Source organism: Notolabrus celidotus, chromosome 4 (genome assembly GCF_009762535.1).
Source record: "Notolabrus celidotus isolate fNotCel1 chromosome 4, fNotCel1.pri, whole genome shotgun sequence".
NCBI classification, from domain to species: domain Eukaryota; kingdom Metazoa; phylum Chordata; class Actinopteri; order Labriformes; family Labridae; genus Notolabrus; species Notolabrus celidotus.
This window is the reverse complement of record NC_048275.1, coordinates 21862541-21879207: the sequence shown is the minus strand read 5'-3', so window position 1 is coordinate 21879207 and position 16667 is coordinate 21862541. Positions and strand designations below refer to the sequence as shown.

At 39.1% G+C, this 16667-nt stretch overlaps 1 protein-coding gene across 14 annotated transcripts in view; it reads left to right on the top strand.

Annotated features, from left to right (window-relative positions):
- Positions 1-16667, top strand: part of LOC117811481 (mitogen-activated protein kinase kinase kinase kinase 3-like) — a 52766-nt gene that overhangs the window by 14126 nt on the left and 21973 nt on the right. For all 14 annotated transcript variants that reach the window (XM_034681788.1, XM_034681789.1, XM_034681786.1 and 11 more), the window contains exons 2-14: positions 6243-6300; positions 6532-6622; positions 6906-6970; positions 7119-7174; positions 8240-8287; positions 8673-8715; positions 8940-9012; positions 10946-11077; positions 11274-11336; positions 11493-11574; positions 11914-12030; positions 14509-14587; positions 14719-14777. In XM_034681788.1, coding sequence (XP_034537679.1) covers positions 6243-6300; positions 6532-6622; positions 6906-6970; positions 7119-7174; positions 8240-8287; positions 8673-8715; positions 8940-9012; positions 10946-11077; positions 11274-11336; positions 11493-11574; positions 11914-12030; positions 14509-14587; positions 14719-14777 — 966 coding nt within the window. The remainder of the gene's footprint in view (positions 1-6242; positions 6301-6531; positions 6623-6905; positions 6971-7118; positions 7175-8239; positions 8288-8672; positions 8716-8939; positions 9013-10945; positions 11078-11273; positions 11337-11492; positions 11575-11913; positions 12031-14508; positions 14588-14718; positions 14778-16667) is intronic.

The following is a 16667-nucleotide window of genomic DNA, read 5'->3' as shown; positions in this document are numbered from 1 at the left end:
TGGTGATTAGCATAGCATGGCTAGCAGCTGCTGCTCGGGTTGGTCTTGTTTGTTTTCATAGTTAGAGAGAAAGACGAGAGTGAAATGCCACACTGATCCTCCGCACGCACGCACGCACGCACGCACGCACGCACGCACGCACGCACGCACGCACGCACGCACGCACGCACGCACGCACGCACGCACGCACGCACGCACGGTCTTAAAGAGGTGTAACTGATGGTTGAACTGTAATAGTAACATGGATCAAACCTTTCTCATACAGCAAAAAACAATACTAAACTTCATTTATTTAAGAGTTTTGCTTCTGTTTTTAAGATACGCCTGCATTTTTTACATTTAAAATGTGTTGATCCCCTTTTTTTGTCAAAATATTTTTATTGAATTTTTCCATTTATGAGGTGGGTACAGAAAAAAGGACATTTTAGATGCACAACAATAAACAACTACCCAACTTAAACAACTCATTCAAGCACACCCAGTGTGTGCCGATAGAGAAATTAGCTATGTAGAGCCAAGCTGTTTTTTGAACCAGGCTGTAAACATGTTTATTAATGCTGCAAAGATCGTCTTTTTTGAATTGGTGTCTATGTGGTTTCTAGTGTTTCTGCAGCCAGCCTCAAGAGGATTCTCGATGAATTGCAGTTTATAACACTTCCGCATCAGCTTCATATTTTGAGACCGGAGGTTGCCGCTTGCTTTTACCACACACATGTCACAGACTCTGTTACCTCAGTTTCTTTTCCTGTTTGTCTGTCATTGTCTTTTACTCAATGTAACATAAAAATGAGAACTCTAGCTGCAGTTGCTTAGCTGTAATGTGGTCTGTTCACCCAAATTAAATTAAATGTACCTTTTCAAATTTGCTTTATGTTTGAACATAATAAACTTTCTTTAGGTACTTCTCAATCAGCAAACATTTATGTCTTGAATGTCAGGAAATAATTCTTCCTGCTCGTGTCTGGTTGCACAGAGGGGATCTACAGAGTCCATCATTAATGAGTCCTTCAAGAAGACTAATTTGCTTTTATGCTAATTTATTTGGTATCATTTACTCACTCACACTAGTTAGTGCTAAATCAGAGTTTGATTCAGCATAAAAATGTATAAGGTTGTTGTTTATTTGTTTCTGATTAGCCGAGCATGATTTGTTTCTTTGCTGTTGGACAAACTCCGACTCATGAAACTGTCAGAAGGACTTTACTGATGCTTGTGCACACAGCTCAGGGACCTCATTAGTTAGCTGGTGATCAAAACCTAGAAGTCCTCAGCCTCCCTAACCAGACGCCGGCATGCTTCAGTCGGTCACAACAGTCAGCCAGTCAAGTCGATTCAGGCTGTGTGTTGTTGCCACTAACAGTGGCACTGAGCTGTATGAGTCATCTCTGCTCTGTCTGCTGACTGAAGACATACTGTCTCTGCTCTGTGCTCACAGTCTCTCTTCTTCTTCTTCTTCTGCTCTCTGTGTGTCTCTTTGTATCTGTTCCCTCCCTCTGTTGCTCTATTTTGTTGTGTCTGACGTTCTTCCCTAGCCTCTGTTCTTTTTTTACTTGATCTTCCTCTTTCACTGAGGAAAAAACTTTTTGTTGTCTCAGACGCAGCAACAACAAAAAAGTATATCTTTATTATTACTAATACATCTCTGTGTGTGTGTTTGCTCTCCCTGTAGTTTTTAGGGAGCCCTTTGTTTTGTTTTGTCTGCAACATGTTTCTACAGTCCATCTGCCTTGTTGATACTTCTCTCTCTTTTCATCCTTCCGTGGTGGCGATCACTTCTAATGCTGAGTAGGCATTTCAGGTGCATCGTCATGTATCACTGTATCACAAATGAAATAGATGACAGTGGACTGCAAAAACTGAAATCTAAGTTAGATTGAAGATCTCAGATAAGGGTGAAATTTGTTTATTTTTTGCCTGATAAGATAGTTTTTCTCACTAAGCAGTTTTTATGTTAGTGTTTCACTTGTTTTTGGTGTTTTGGTCCTAAATGATCTCAGTAAGATATTACAGAGTAATACATGCTTGAAACTAGAATATCAACTGTTACAAAGCTGTTTCATCAACACTCACAAGTATAAAACTGCTTTTTCAGAGTAATATTTTTTTATTTCAAGCATGAAATAAGAAATTACTTTGACACAATTGTATCTCTTCACACAATTAAAACAAAGGACAGACAAATGTAATGCACTGTTTTATTTTCAATGAAACAATAGAAAATATGTACTACTATATATTAGTACAGTTGGCACAGTACTGTAAACTGATACTTAATATTTAAACATTTAACATTTCAAACCGTTTCAAACAAAAATAATAGATATACATTCAGATAAGTTCTTCCAAATTACAAGGCAGACAATGATCCTACATAATGAGAAATATATTCTTGACTTTTGTCTTTCCATCGAGAGAAGTAAATTAATTTTAACTTTGCCGGTGTCAAGAAATGTAATGTCTAGTGCATGTTATTAGTGCAAGATAACGGCACTAGGGCGCAGACTTAGTGGTTTGAATCCAGTCTGTGGCCTCTTTCCCGCATGACATTCCCCCACTCTCTCCCACTTTCCTGCACTATCCACTGTCCTCTCCTCTTCAAATAAAAAGTGTAAAAGCCCCTCCCAAAAAAAAATAAAAAAAATAATGGTATTAGTATTTACTTAATTTAAGAATATTTTTCAACATATTGAGAAAAGAAGTCTCATATTTTGTTATTTCTATCAAGAAAAATGTACTTGTTATTAGTGAAAATACACTTATTTCAAGGTATTTCTGGGTTCATTGAGGTTAAATATTTTTACTTGTTTTGGAAAGTCTATAATTTTGCTTAGTTTAAGTAATATACCCCCATTTTTTGTATATTTGTTTTTGAAGGCTGGCTTTTTGCAGTGCGGTGCAAGCCTTCCTTTAGATTGTTGGCTACACTTTCTCCTGTTAAACGGTCTCTGCTGTTATTGCACAGTCATTTTAATGCTAAGTGAAGTATTTTTAGGACATGCTTGCCTAATCTAACTCTGTAGAGAGACTTAACCAAGGGATAAGACGTGCATAAAGGGTCTGTGGTATGCTCTGATCCAGGGGTGTGTGCTTTTAGACTACTGAGTGGTGGAAAATTCGCACCAGAATTAAGAGTCAGTTAAACAAATTATTCATATTTTTAATATTGTATGCCTGAAATGCCAGTCAATATGTTGTATCTAACCTGTAGCTGACACCCACCCTGAGCCAGGGCTGTTGCTCTGGTTAATGGCTACTGCATTAACACTATGGTGCTACACAGATGTCAACAAGCACAGATGACAGATGGTATCTCGTAGCACTGGATGGTTTGTCAGTATTTGGATATAGAAAATGGAGATTAAGAAGTATGTTTGCCTTGTTTGGTTAAACTTGCATATACCCACCCTACCAGAGCAATATGTTACCAGGCAGCACAGGCATGTGGATGTTAACCTGCAAGGAGGACTGAAGGCTGGTGGTGCTGAAAATGAATTATGCTCAGCCTAGTTTCTTACTTTTAGACTAGATTTTAGTCTTTTATTCAGGATTTAAATTTTAATTTAATAACTTTAAAATGAGTTGCTTCTTAACAGCCCTAGCCAAAATCAGAGAGAGAGCCTTATTTTTTTATTATTTATCTTAATCTGTAGGAGTAAAAAGAATCAATCTAGTGTTTGACTTGTATTAACCCTCCTGTTATGTTCGTTTATCTGGAACAGCAATAATGTTCCTGGATCAGTTTGAACCGGGGCATATTCAATTATCCAAAAGTGTCAGAACCCAAAGAAAATACCAATCTAATCTAATTTAACTCCACCTACTTTAACTTTAAATCAATATTTAGTCCATTGGTGTTCTTTAATTCTCGCAGATCATGGTTCAATGAGGATAACTCACTCGTTTTTCATTCAAATTAATGTTAAACCTTTTTTAAATGTACATTGGAAAGCCCTAAATATAAATACAATAGTTTTACAAGACATACATTTTTGTTTATTTTATTTTAAATTTTGATTTAGATTTTTTTTATGAAGTGATGTTGATCAATTAACACAACACTTCTTCTGTCACATGCTGCCCATATTTTTATGCTGCATTCAGCTGGTTTGGAAGGTATATATTGCCTAAAATAGACTTTTAAAAGGGTCAATTTGACCTGCGCCACAACAGGAGGGTTAAAATGTCCCTCCTGATGTGATAATAGAAATCAGATCCTAATAGACTCCAGATCAGATCCTGTTGGATGTTCCTGTAACACATGAAGATTACACTTCAGTTAATCTCCCAGTACAGTGAACAGACCAGAATATTTATGTATTTTTCTTTCTGATGTTGGATAAATATGCTTGTGAGCCAGCATGAGTGCACATACGGGTGTTTCTGTTAGTCCTTCCATTGAAAATAGAAATAATGACACCATAGCATTAGTAAATATATCCAGATCATGGGCAAACACATTAGTCAAGCTCTTGTTTCGTCTCTAGTGTTGAAACTTAGTTAATGCAAAACTTCTCTCTCACACTGTGTTAGTCCCTCACACATTTATCTCTCTCAGTCATATTTGCACATTCTTGGCCTGAGAAAAACGAGCAATTCATGTCTCCTCTGAAAGGCCATCTTTTATTCATGCATGTTTCATATAGAATTCCTCCCCTCCCCTGCCAGCAGCACTGCTGGTAAATGTAAACACAGCTCAGTATTTATAGAAAATACTGCAAAATCCCCTGCTTTTTCGTAAATGTCAGCTTTTCAGGAATACAGGAAAACCTTTTTAGACTTCCTGTTGTGTCATCCCGCCTTATCTTAGTGTGCATTTGAGAGTGTGTGAGTTACTCTGCAGGAATTCTGATAGTTTGGCAAAAAATACAAACAACATACTGGTGTGCTTTCTGGTCAGAGAAACAGGATGAAATAAAAAACAGAAAAAAATATTGCATACTATGTCATAAGAGAAAAATATGCCAAATCCCAGCCTTGAGATTAGTAATGCAGATTATGCCAATGTTATGAAATGTTTTTTTTTCTGGTACACAAATTCTGCTTTGGACAACAGCATAAATGTTGCACTTGATGTGATAAAGGATTTGTGGTCCACAAATGGATTAACATTTCTAAAGGGGATTCATCCCCCTGGAAAATATTAAGTTACACTTTTTGTACCCTGCTGCTGTTTGTCCCATGCATGTCTCTGTCAGAGCAGCAGGGCCTGTGTTGGGGATCCACGACTCTGAGGGGCTTATGTGCTTACACTCATTTGAATATTCACCATAGTGTGGCTTTGCATAGTGGAAAAAGATTGTCTTTATTGCTGGGTGTTATGGAAAGAAATATGATGAATTATTTGCAGATCTTGATAAAAACAATTGAGAAACATACATCATGGATAATTTCCATGATCCAGATGAATATCCTCAAAGTGGAAACTTGAATATGCTCTTATCTGCTAGTGTACAGTGGTATAATAGTAGATCTTGCGATTTATGATCAGTCAGATTGAGTGTTGTTGTTATTTCTTTCTGAGAAATATCCTGTACATTTTTTTTTCTTTATGTATTTATTTATTAGGATCTCCATTAGCTTCCACATTGTGGTTGCTAGTCTTCCTGGGGTCCACACAACAAAACAAAAACAAGAAAAACAATTATTTAAAATCACACATTATCCATAAAACAAAGATACAATAGCAGCCAATTATAAAAATCAAGAATGAAAATGAAAAATAAACTAAGTATCTGAGCAAATAAACGATAAGTAGCATTAAACTACAAATAATGTAAACAAAAACAAAATTGTCACAAACACATGGCACCAAAAATGAATAAAACAAAGACTTTCAAAACAGTGATTACATAATAATGTCTATGAGGAATTTATCAGCATTTGTTTAAGTGACTTTTTAAAAGAAAATCTGTTTTTGATCATTCTCATGTTACATTCACATTAACAGATATTATGCTGTTTTACATGTACTTTCCTGTCCTCCCATCCCGTGCCATATTTGGTGTCATAATTGTGTCATGTGAAAGTGGTTTATGAGCTTCCTCTCTGGTGAAAGCTTGCCTGATGTTCATTGGATGTTTGCATCATTGTGCTTTGCAGCTGATTGAAAACAGCTTCACTTTCTCTCTGTCTTTTCCCAAGTCCAGTCAAATACCACTTTAATCTATCTCATTGTTGCCAAATCTTGGACGTATGTTTTCTAGCCTCTAATGACTCACTTTCTCTTATCTTACCTCCTTTAGGCTCGCAATGTAAACACAGGAGAGCTGGCTGCTATCAAAGTCATCAAACTGGAACCGGGTGAGTTATCTTTCTTTCTATTCCTTTATTCCACATGTTGCTCTTCATTTCAGCTCTTATCTCAATAGCTCACTCATTCTTTTCCCCATTTACCATCTTTTTACAATCATTTTCAGAAGTTCCAGAGAGTCATACCGACTTCTCCTCTTTTCGTTGCTTCATTATGGTTTGGAAAAACATGTCCATTCTAATGTGTGTGTGTGTGTGTGTGTGTATATGTGTTCCCTCCAGGTGAGGACTTTGCTGTTGTCCAGCAGGAGATTATAATGATGAAGGACTGTAAGCACTCCAACATCGTAGCCTATTTTGGCAGTTATCTCCGGTAAGAGTGCTTCATTTGTTCAATGAATTGATTATGAGCTCTATAACAGTGCGTGACATGAAAGCATTATACAGTAGCATGTATCTGTGTGTGAAGGAGCTGGTGTTTGTGAGAAAGAAACTACTTTTGTGACATGTTTGTACTGACACAGTGTTGTGTGTGTGTGTGTGTGTGTGTGTGTGTGTGTGTGTGTGTGTGTGTGTGTGTGTGTGTGTGTGTGTGTGTGTGTGTGTGTGTGTGTGTGTGTGTGTGTGTGTGTGTGTGTGTGTGTGTGTGTGTGCAGGAGAGACAAGTTATGGATCAGTATGGAGTACTGTGGGGGAGGTTCTCTGCAGGATATCTATCATGGTAAGAATGACGTGCACCATCATACACACAAAGGCACTTTTTTTTTTGGTGTGTTTTGTTTGAATCAACTTTCATACTGTTTTTCATCTCTTCCTCTAATGTCTCAGTGTCTAACTCTCTATCTCTCTTCCTTGTTTTCCTCCTCCAGTAACCGGGCCTTTGTCAGAGTCACAGATAGCCTACATGTCACGAGAGACCCTGCAGGTAACACTATTTTGTCTATTTTCATATTTTTGTTACAGTAAATAGGTACAGTTTGTAGCATTGCTCCTTTACTTTGCTGCAACTGTCTCAGTTTAACTTTAACTCAGTTAAAATTCCAAAAGGTCCAGTTTCGAAACATTTCCTCAAGCAGAGGTCCACAATAGTGCACTATCTAACTTGTGTTATGATTTTGGGCCATATATTTTGAAGTAGCTGAGTAAATGTAGCAACTTTTGGACCATTGCTGACATGCTCGTCAGTGTCTCTTCTTCATCATTGACCAATCATAATCAAGAAGGAGTCAGACTTCTGATATAATCTTTACCAACAACAGTGGTAATGCTACAACATGCTTTAAGTCATTTGTTTTCAGGACATGTTCTTTTTAAAATTTCATTAAATGAATGATAGCAAATAGTGAGCAAACAGACCTGTTTCAATCAGGCTAATAAGTCGCTACTAAGGGAAACTGAGTGCTCTTGGACAACTGTCGTAACCAACAACAGTAAGCGCAGATGAGAAGTGCTTTGAAGTTGAGGTCGTGTCCACTAACGCTGTAAAAAAACATGTTAGTGGACACGGGCCCTGTGTGACCAAAGCTCTGGTTTTTCATGACTACATACTTAAGAATTGATTCTTGAATGAGAGTTGTTATTAGCTGTATCATCAGCTGTATATTAGTCAGGTCAGGCAGCTGTCATAGTCCAAAGACCAAACTGTCGCTTAAAAGGAAAAAAATAATATGACTTATTAATTGTGAAAACGAAGAAAGAAAATGACATCACAGACAAAACATTGGAAAGAGTAAGCATTACACACTGAAGCCAGTCATTCAGAAGAGGCACAGATGATATATACCTGCTGCCAATTGTTATTAATCAATGACAGAACATGTTCCACTAATCCAACTGTTAAACATATCTTAGTATCTCCTTATGCAGTTCTTAAAAACTGAAAAAATGTAGACCTATTATATATTTCAGTGCTGTGAGGTTATTTTGACCATAGTACTGTACCATTGTGATGCCATAACAGCCCATAACACCAACTTCTTTGTGTTTGCAGGGTTTATACTACTTACACAATAAAGGCAAAATGCACAGAGACATTAAGGTGAGTATGCATGTCAGCAAAACTCCAGTGCCTTTCTGAGTTACAAATGAAATATACTGTTTGTGACTCCCTCCTGAAAGGACTAATTAATTATAATTTTTGTGTAATTCTGTCCATCATTATTAATTCATCAAAGTTAGGAAAAGAATGCAGTCATCAGTTTTCAGTGGTGTTGTCAATGAAAAGTGATCCCTCAGTACTTGTGCAGACAGCAGATGGTGTTTAGACAGAGAGAATGATTATTGATTCAAAGCTGTTGGCTGCAGTGATCATGCAAACCACATTAGAACAAATTACACTCCTGACTTCACTTACCACATTCATTTTTACTGATATGTGATCTGTCATGGTGTATTCTGATGTGTGGCGTGTTTGTTTCTGACAGGGGGCCAACATCCTCCTGACAGACAACGGCTATGTTAAACTAGGTGAGAGTAACACGCAAGGCTTCTGCAATTTCCTTCTGCTTCGAAAGACTGAATCTGACTGGCCTCATTTACTGACTTGGTTTCTCCCTCCCTCTCTTCTCTGCCCCTTCTCATCCTCCCCAATTTTTTTAATCTATTCCTCCAAAACAAAATTCCTGCCCTTCCTCTTCATTTTCACACCCTTTTTCTTTATACTCCCTTTTCTCTTCTTTTTCACTCCATAGCTGACTTCGGTGTATCGGCCCAGATCACAGCGACCCTTGCCAAGAGGAAGTCATTTATCGGAACCCCATACTGGTAAGTTGTGTCTGCTATTCTTTATTGACATAACAATAATCATGCAGCTAGATAGGGGAGAACGGGGTTGGTTGTCACACTTTTTTTTTTTTTTTTTTTTTAAAGTTATATTTTTGGGGCTTTTACACCTTTATTGATAGAGGGAGAGAACAGTGGATAGTGTAGGAAACTGGGAGAGAGTGGGGGAATGACATGCGGGGAAGGAGCCACAGGCTGGATTCGAACCCGGGCTGCCCGCTACATGGGCGTGCAACTTAACCAGTAGGCCAAGTCTGCACCCGGTTGTCACACTTTTTAATGGTTTGATGATTGCTCATCATCAAAACATCTTTCAATAGTCATTCCTACATTAAATTGAAGCTTAAGGTGTTGGCTTGAAATGTGTATCCCTCTCATTTTACAACTCATTTTAAATAATAACTAAATAACTATCAAAGACACATTGTGACAACCAACCCCATCACGGGGATGGTTGTCACACACTATGGGGTTGGTTGTCACAATGGTATTTCAATGGGAAAAATCTTTTAAAAAAGGCAAGAAGGCAGAACTAAATTTGAAAGTTGAATTGCACTGACAAGTGATAGGCCTACATAACTTAATGCATTTTAACATAAAATGAACAAGGAACATGAACAGGAAACACATCTTTAGGCCAGCCTATATAACAACATAAAGAACAAAACAAACAGGCCTAACAATAATGGCCTACTCAACTAGGCTACATGCAGTCACTGCAAATGTAGGGTCTGCGCACTCCAACTCATTTCACCATTCATGATTTTGCCAACATAGGGGTTGGTTGTTACTATAGACTGTAAATAAAAATGGACAGCGTTGCTCCGCCTCTTGCTGTTGTACCGTTCTGAAGCCAAAAAATCCCTCTCCTGGGCGCCGCCATTGTGCAGCCAGAGCCTGTGAAGCCACTGTAATAAGCTCCGCCCTACAGCGTAACGTCACAAGACGCTGTGGGGGCCAGCCACCAGGGGGGCAGACACACTGCTGAAAGCCTCACCACCAGGGTTGCATACGGCTCGCTTGGTTACGTGACAACCAACCCCAAAGAGAATGTGATGACCAACCCCAACTGGAATTTTTTGCTAGCATCAAGGCTAACAACCATCTAACAACTATTTAGCTAGCTAATAAAAATCTAAACTATAGCTTTCCCCTCACACTTTGTAAGGGTAACACTTGTTTTGTTAAAAGCCTAGAAGAAAAATACTGAGGAGCTGAATATTTACAATCTGACATGAAAAACACAAAAAGTCCTCTCACCTCAAGTTCAGCTGTCTTACTCCAGAGAAGACCATGTAGGTGAGCTCTGATCCTAATTCTGAAAATGTCCGAGTGTGCCGACCAACCCGTGTGACAACCAACCCCGTTCTCCCCTAACACGTTACCTATTGATGCAAGAAGATGTCAGTCAGACTTTTTAACCTTAGTTTCTGGGTTTGTCCTCATTAAGATCAGAGATTTCTGCCAGAAGGGAGCCCTGGTCAGCCTTGACTCAAACTTTACTTCGTTTCACTTGTAGATGCATCCAAAAAGCTTCCTTTCCCAATTGAATTCTGGCTTTGGAGACAAGTAATTTCACAATGTGAGCTGGAGAAAAAAGGCAAAACTCAATTACATTTTTTACGTCGGGCAGAGGAGGGGAATTATGTAATGGTTCATTCCACAAGAACATAACAAAAACTATTTTCCAATGCACTTATTGTGTTACAGTCAGCGTATTCACCATTTTTTTATACTGCCTTCACAAACCAGGAATGAAAGCATGGAAATACAAATGATGTCTTTGAGTGGGTCCCTTTACTTAGAATGATTAAGGTCTTGATGAAAAACAGTGTTCCTGTTTCTTTTAAATTTGTTTTCATGCCCTTCTTCTCTCTGTTGCCCTTCTCTCTTCTCTCACTCCCTCTCTACACAGGATGGCTCCAGAGGTAGCAGCAGTGGAGAGGAAAGGAGGCTACAACCAGCTGTGTGATATCTGGGCTGTGGGCATTACTGCAATAGAGCTGGCTGAACTGCAGCCGCCCATGTTTGACCTGCACCCTATGAGGTAGGCAGAGAAATGCGTGATGATAGCTGAGCAGACATGCAGATGAAGTGAAACCGTGTGCATTGTTCAAAATTAGCTCTGTATTTCAACACATGATAGAGTCCAGCAATCTACACTGTTAGTACCTTTGTTTTGATCTGATCACTATAGTAGTCAATAGGCTTATTTTTTTCTTCTCCTTTTTTTTTACCCACAGGGCTCTCTTCCTAATGACCAAGAGTAACTTCCAGCCTCCAAAGTTGAAAGATAAACTCAAGTGGTAAGACACAGACCCTGCTTACTAATCTGTATTATTTATTTATTTTTAGTTACTAAGACACAAGAAGATGCCATACTTAAGAGATTGATCAAACTGGGCTTTAACCATTCACATTTTTTTCTCTCTGTCCGTCTCTGTCTCTTTACTGGATGACAGGACAAATAACTTCCACCATTTTGTCAAACTGGCCCTCACCAAGAACCCAAAGAAGAGGCCCACAGCTGAGAAACTGCTGCAGGTGAGCAATAGATGTGTACAAGTCTTCAAAACAAGCAGACTGGATGGCTCTCTGTGAGGTTACTTTTTCCAGATATACCTTTACTAAAGACTAAACACTGCATTAAGGATGCCACAATTGATATTTTTTATGTTGCCAGAGTATTGTTAAAAAGTAAAGTGAGAGCATGCTTTGCAGGGAAAATTATGTGACAGCCCCATTTCCAAGTTACTCAGTCAACATTTTCTGCACTAGTGTGTGTAAATACAGAAGGTATGATACAGTTACATAACATGTATGTGGATATGGATAAATAGAATAACCTGACATTCACACTGTCTCTTTTTTGCTTTCCTCCAGCACCCGTTTGTGTCGCAGCCTCTCAGCAGGACGCTAGCTATAGAGCTGCTGGACAAATCCAACAACCCTGACCACAGCACATTCAACGACTTTGATGATGACGACCCTGAACCTGAGGTAACCTTTGACCTTCTCCGGCTTTGCTTTCCAAACATAAGTCTTTATCACACTTGTAAACAGGTTAACACACCAATGATGTTGTTTTTCTGGGTCTTGCTTCTCTCTCCTAATGTCTCCATGAAATTCCTCTTCTTTAGCTCTTGTTCACCCTCCTCAGGCTCAGTTTCTATTTTGCCCCAGCACCTGTGACTCATCTTCCTGCTCTTTGTCCTTCTCTTTCTGTCCTCTCCTTGCCGCCTCTGGTCTCTTCCTTTCCTTTTTTTTTCTTTCTTATATCACTCCTTGGCTTTCATCTTCTCTTCTTCCTCTTTCCTCCTTGTAGCACTTCTCCTTTCTTTCTACCTTTCTCTTCTCCTTATTTCTCCCTTCCTCTTTTCTTCTGTCCTCTTTTCTCCACTACCTATCCACTACCTCCTCTTTAGTTTAAGTACAGGGGTCATTTCCTACCCATAAGCCCCGGTGCTCGACGTGCACCCCGTTTTGCAGCCCGCAGGAAGGTACTAGTTTGGGCTGCAGTGTCTGCAGTGATGTCATTCTAACACAAACAAAGCTGTCAGTGTTTTCTTTTTAAGTTTGGGGACCACAGAACTGAATGAACAGAAAGTGGAGGGGCTTCTGGTGCTGTCATGGAAATAAGCAATGACTTTTAGACAGTTTATGGATTACCATACAAGTTGCAGAAACAGTTCAACTGTCATTCTGTCACTGGTATTAAGCTCTAAAAATAGGCTTAATGACTTTATTTCTGGGAGTCAGTGTAAAGATTGATACCACATACATCTGTATGGTCAATACAAAGACTGATCACCTTAATAATAATAGTAATTTTATTTGTAGAGCACTTTTCAAAAAACAGGTTACAAAGTGCTTTACATGGGCAGCAAAATAATACAGGCAGTTCATAAAAACACACAAGTAAAGATAAAGACATACAACATATTTTAAGGAATACAATTATTTTAAAATATATTTCTTAAGACGGTTAAAATAAAATAAAGTCCAATAAAATTCAGATAAAATCCGGGGAAGGCTCTGTGATAAAAGTATGTTTTAATAAGGGATTTGAAAGACCCCACTGACTCAGCAGACCTGATCTCCTCAATCAGATGGTTCCAGAGTGTCGGACCCCTCACTGCGAACGCTCTGTCCCCTTTTATTTTCATTTTAGTATTTGGAATGCACAGTAAACCTCTGCCCAAGGATCTCAATGCACCTTCATCACCTCTAAAGCTAATAAGAGAACTGTATGTATTTTCTTTTGATCATGCAAACCCCACAGTGTTAAAAAAACACTTTGTTATTCAAGGTGAGGTTACATGTTTACTACTTTTTCACTGGATGGAACCAGGCTTTATTCAACGCTACTGCTAGCGATCAAACTCATTTCTAAATATGTGATTCTTTTGATTTGCATGGAACTATATTTGTATTCCATCTTTAAAGTAGCACTCTGATCCCCAAAACAAAAGCTTACTTCTATGACAGCATTAATGCCAACGTGGATCAACCACACCAAATTTTTTAAAGAAGGATGTTTATTTCATTCATGTTCGGTGGCAGTGGCTGTCCAACACAGACACAGCTTAAGGCATGCTTGAAAGAGGCTACACAAATGAGACACACCTTAGCTTTAAAACCACATTCAGGTTAGATTACATTTGCAAAATACATTAACAATCATGTGGAGTTATTTTTTTGTCCCAGATCTAAGGCTATTTTTGTCCCTCCATGTAGAAGTTTGAAAGCACAGTTGGCAATTAAAGAGGGAGGAAGTGCTCAGAAACGTCTGTTTTTTGGAAGCCATCTTTAAGAGCTACAAGTCATGAGATTTATTTTATTATATAGAAATGCATTACACAATACATCTGTCACAATTGGGTTTTCCAATGAAAAAATATCAGCGACTCAGTGCAGGAGGCGTGGCTTGAAGAGATGCATTTTTGTGCAGTCTTGGTTTGGATGTTTTCCAGTGCTGTGCAAGCATGGTTTTGAGGTTGCTGTGTTTGTAATTTGTCTACAAGGATGAGCTTGGGTTGTTCAGAGTTGTTGTTTATTTGTGAATGAGTAGTTGTGCTGTATAAACATTAACACTATAGTCATGAAATAATGTGTATCCCCCTTTATTTAAGGAGACAAACTATCACCTGGCAAAAGGATTCAGCAGTTATTTATATGAGCGTATTACGGACAAACATTAACACAGCCTGGGTCAGAGGGCAGGTCATCAGTGGCTGTTCCGTGATGCCAAGATTGTGTTTTCCGTCTACTGTGTTGCTAATGTTTTGTTTGTCTGGTTGTAGAGTGTGGCTGCCTGTTTTTGCTGTGTCATCAAATCCCACCAACAGGAAATAGCAGAGAGACCCGTTTTTTTCTAAAACCTATTGTAATCTTTTCAAGCACTGTGTAAACCTCAAGACTGTGTATAATCTGAAAAGCTCATTGATTGTGTGTGTGTGTGTGTCTCTTTCCTGATAGTCTCCGGTCTCTGTTCCTCATCGTATTCGTTCCACCAGCAGGAGCGCCAGGGAAGGAAAGACGCTGTCGGAGATTAACTGTGAGTTCAAACATAGAGTTTTGGGACGGAACTGCACAGAGGAGATGAATTTTTAAATGTTATCTAATACTGCATTTTGTTTTATTTCTTGCTCTGTCCTGTTCTTCTTACTTCTTTCACGTCTTTCACAGTTGGTCAGGTGAAGTTTGACCCTCCGTTGAGAAAGGAGACAGAACCTCATCATGAGCCGGTGAGTTTAATCCGTGGCATGTGTGTGTATGTGTGTGCGTATGTCTGTTTGGTTGGGTCACTTCACCAGAGCCGGCATGCCAGATCCTCTCCTCTAATCACAGGAAGCACAACGAACAATCGGTGTTGGCCTCAGTTTGTATTCAGCCAGATATGAAGCCCGTTCTCAAAGTTCACAAAGTTCACTCTGGTAGTTTTGTGATGTTCAACCTATGTCAGCCCTGGTTCAGAAATATTTTAGCTACACGGTAAAGCGATGAAATCAAATTACTGACCTGCTGCGTTCGAATATGCTACAGTGCATGCTATTTCGTCTTTGTTTATTGATCTTTAAACTGATTTTTCCCCTTAACTTGGCATCTTGCAAGAATTTTAGCTTTGATTCAACCTTTTGAAATTCTTCCCAGAGTGTTTTGGCTCTCTTTTAGGGACAAGGTTAGGAGAGATGCCCAAAGTGAGTTCAGATTGGAACCTGTGTTTTTGCTTTAAATGGCTATCGCTGGGTTGATACAAGCATCTAGGGACGAGTGCACCAGCTGGACATAAATGAAGTCTGTCGCATCTCTTACAACAGACTTATCTATGACACACTTCTATCCATTCTCTCCTACAGTCAAAATATCTGCGGACGGTATGACAACACAACCCAGAAAAATACATTAAAAAATACAGACAGTTAAGGATGTAAAGTCATAGAGCTGTACGCAAACTATAAAAGTGTTCTCAAAACAAAACTAAACACCACAATAACAAACAAACAGAAGCTTTCAACAGGGAAATGGAAAACTGTGATTATATAGCAGCATAATCATTGACTTTGAGAGAGTTCCCTCACTTTCACAGGACTGGACAGCATTGACAGCTCAGAGACGACAGCCTCATTCAGCCTAAAAACCTGAGAGCAATCAGCACCACCAGGGTGGGGACAGCGCCCTGTTTCTATCTGACACATGCTGTAGGTTGAGGGTAGAGCTCTTTGATTAATTCAAATAGGACTTACTGGACAAAACGAAACCTTAAAATCAGCTCAACGTCTGAGTGTCCAATCATGGATTAAGGATACTCTCTCTTATCTTAACCCACTTTCATTCATCAACCTCAGCAAGACGTACGGTACTGCCTTGGCCATTTTCTCTGTGACCGTTATTCTGTTCATATAACCCAGAATGGGCCGACTTGTATAACTTAACAGTATTACACTTGCTCCTAGTACGTAGACCTAGAAGTTATACCCAGGTGTAACACAAACAGAGCTTGAGTCTTACTGCTGCACAGAGCTGCAGCAGGGTAAACAACCTAAACATTGTTTTAAGCCTGCCACCAAAAACTCGGCATTAGCAGCGATAAGTGAAGATAGCAGGAAATGTGAGCTGGTAGCCCTGCAGATAATAGCACTCGTGCTAAATACAAGCTTATATACAAGCAGGCAGCAATGGACAAATGTATTTCAGGTTAGATGGGAATCGAAGAAACAGATGAAAATGGGTGTCAGATTGAAGAACAGTCTAATGTTTACTCTAAGTTTTTGTTGCAGTTGCTTGATGAGTTGATCTGATAACTGAGGAAGTGTGAACAAATAAGATGGTGCAGGCCACAGCTTCTTGACAAAGACCCCGCTCTCTCACTCCCTTCTACTTCTTTTCTTTCTTTTGCACTTGCTCCTTCTCCACAAATCAACCTTGGTATTGCTCTTTTCTTCAAGAAAATCAAACCTAATATCTCTCCAGATTTCTCCTCTCCCCCCCACCTATCAATTTATAAAGTGGAGTAAAGTTATGAGACAGACATCACTGTAGGTCTTAAGGACATTCATCTACATTCATCCCTTTTGCCCTTCAGTCTTCATCCTTGGGGTCTGTCTTTGTTTTGCTGACCTGGTTTTCTGTTTCGC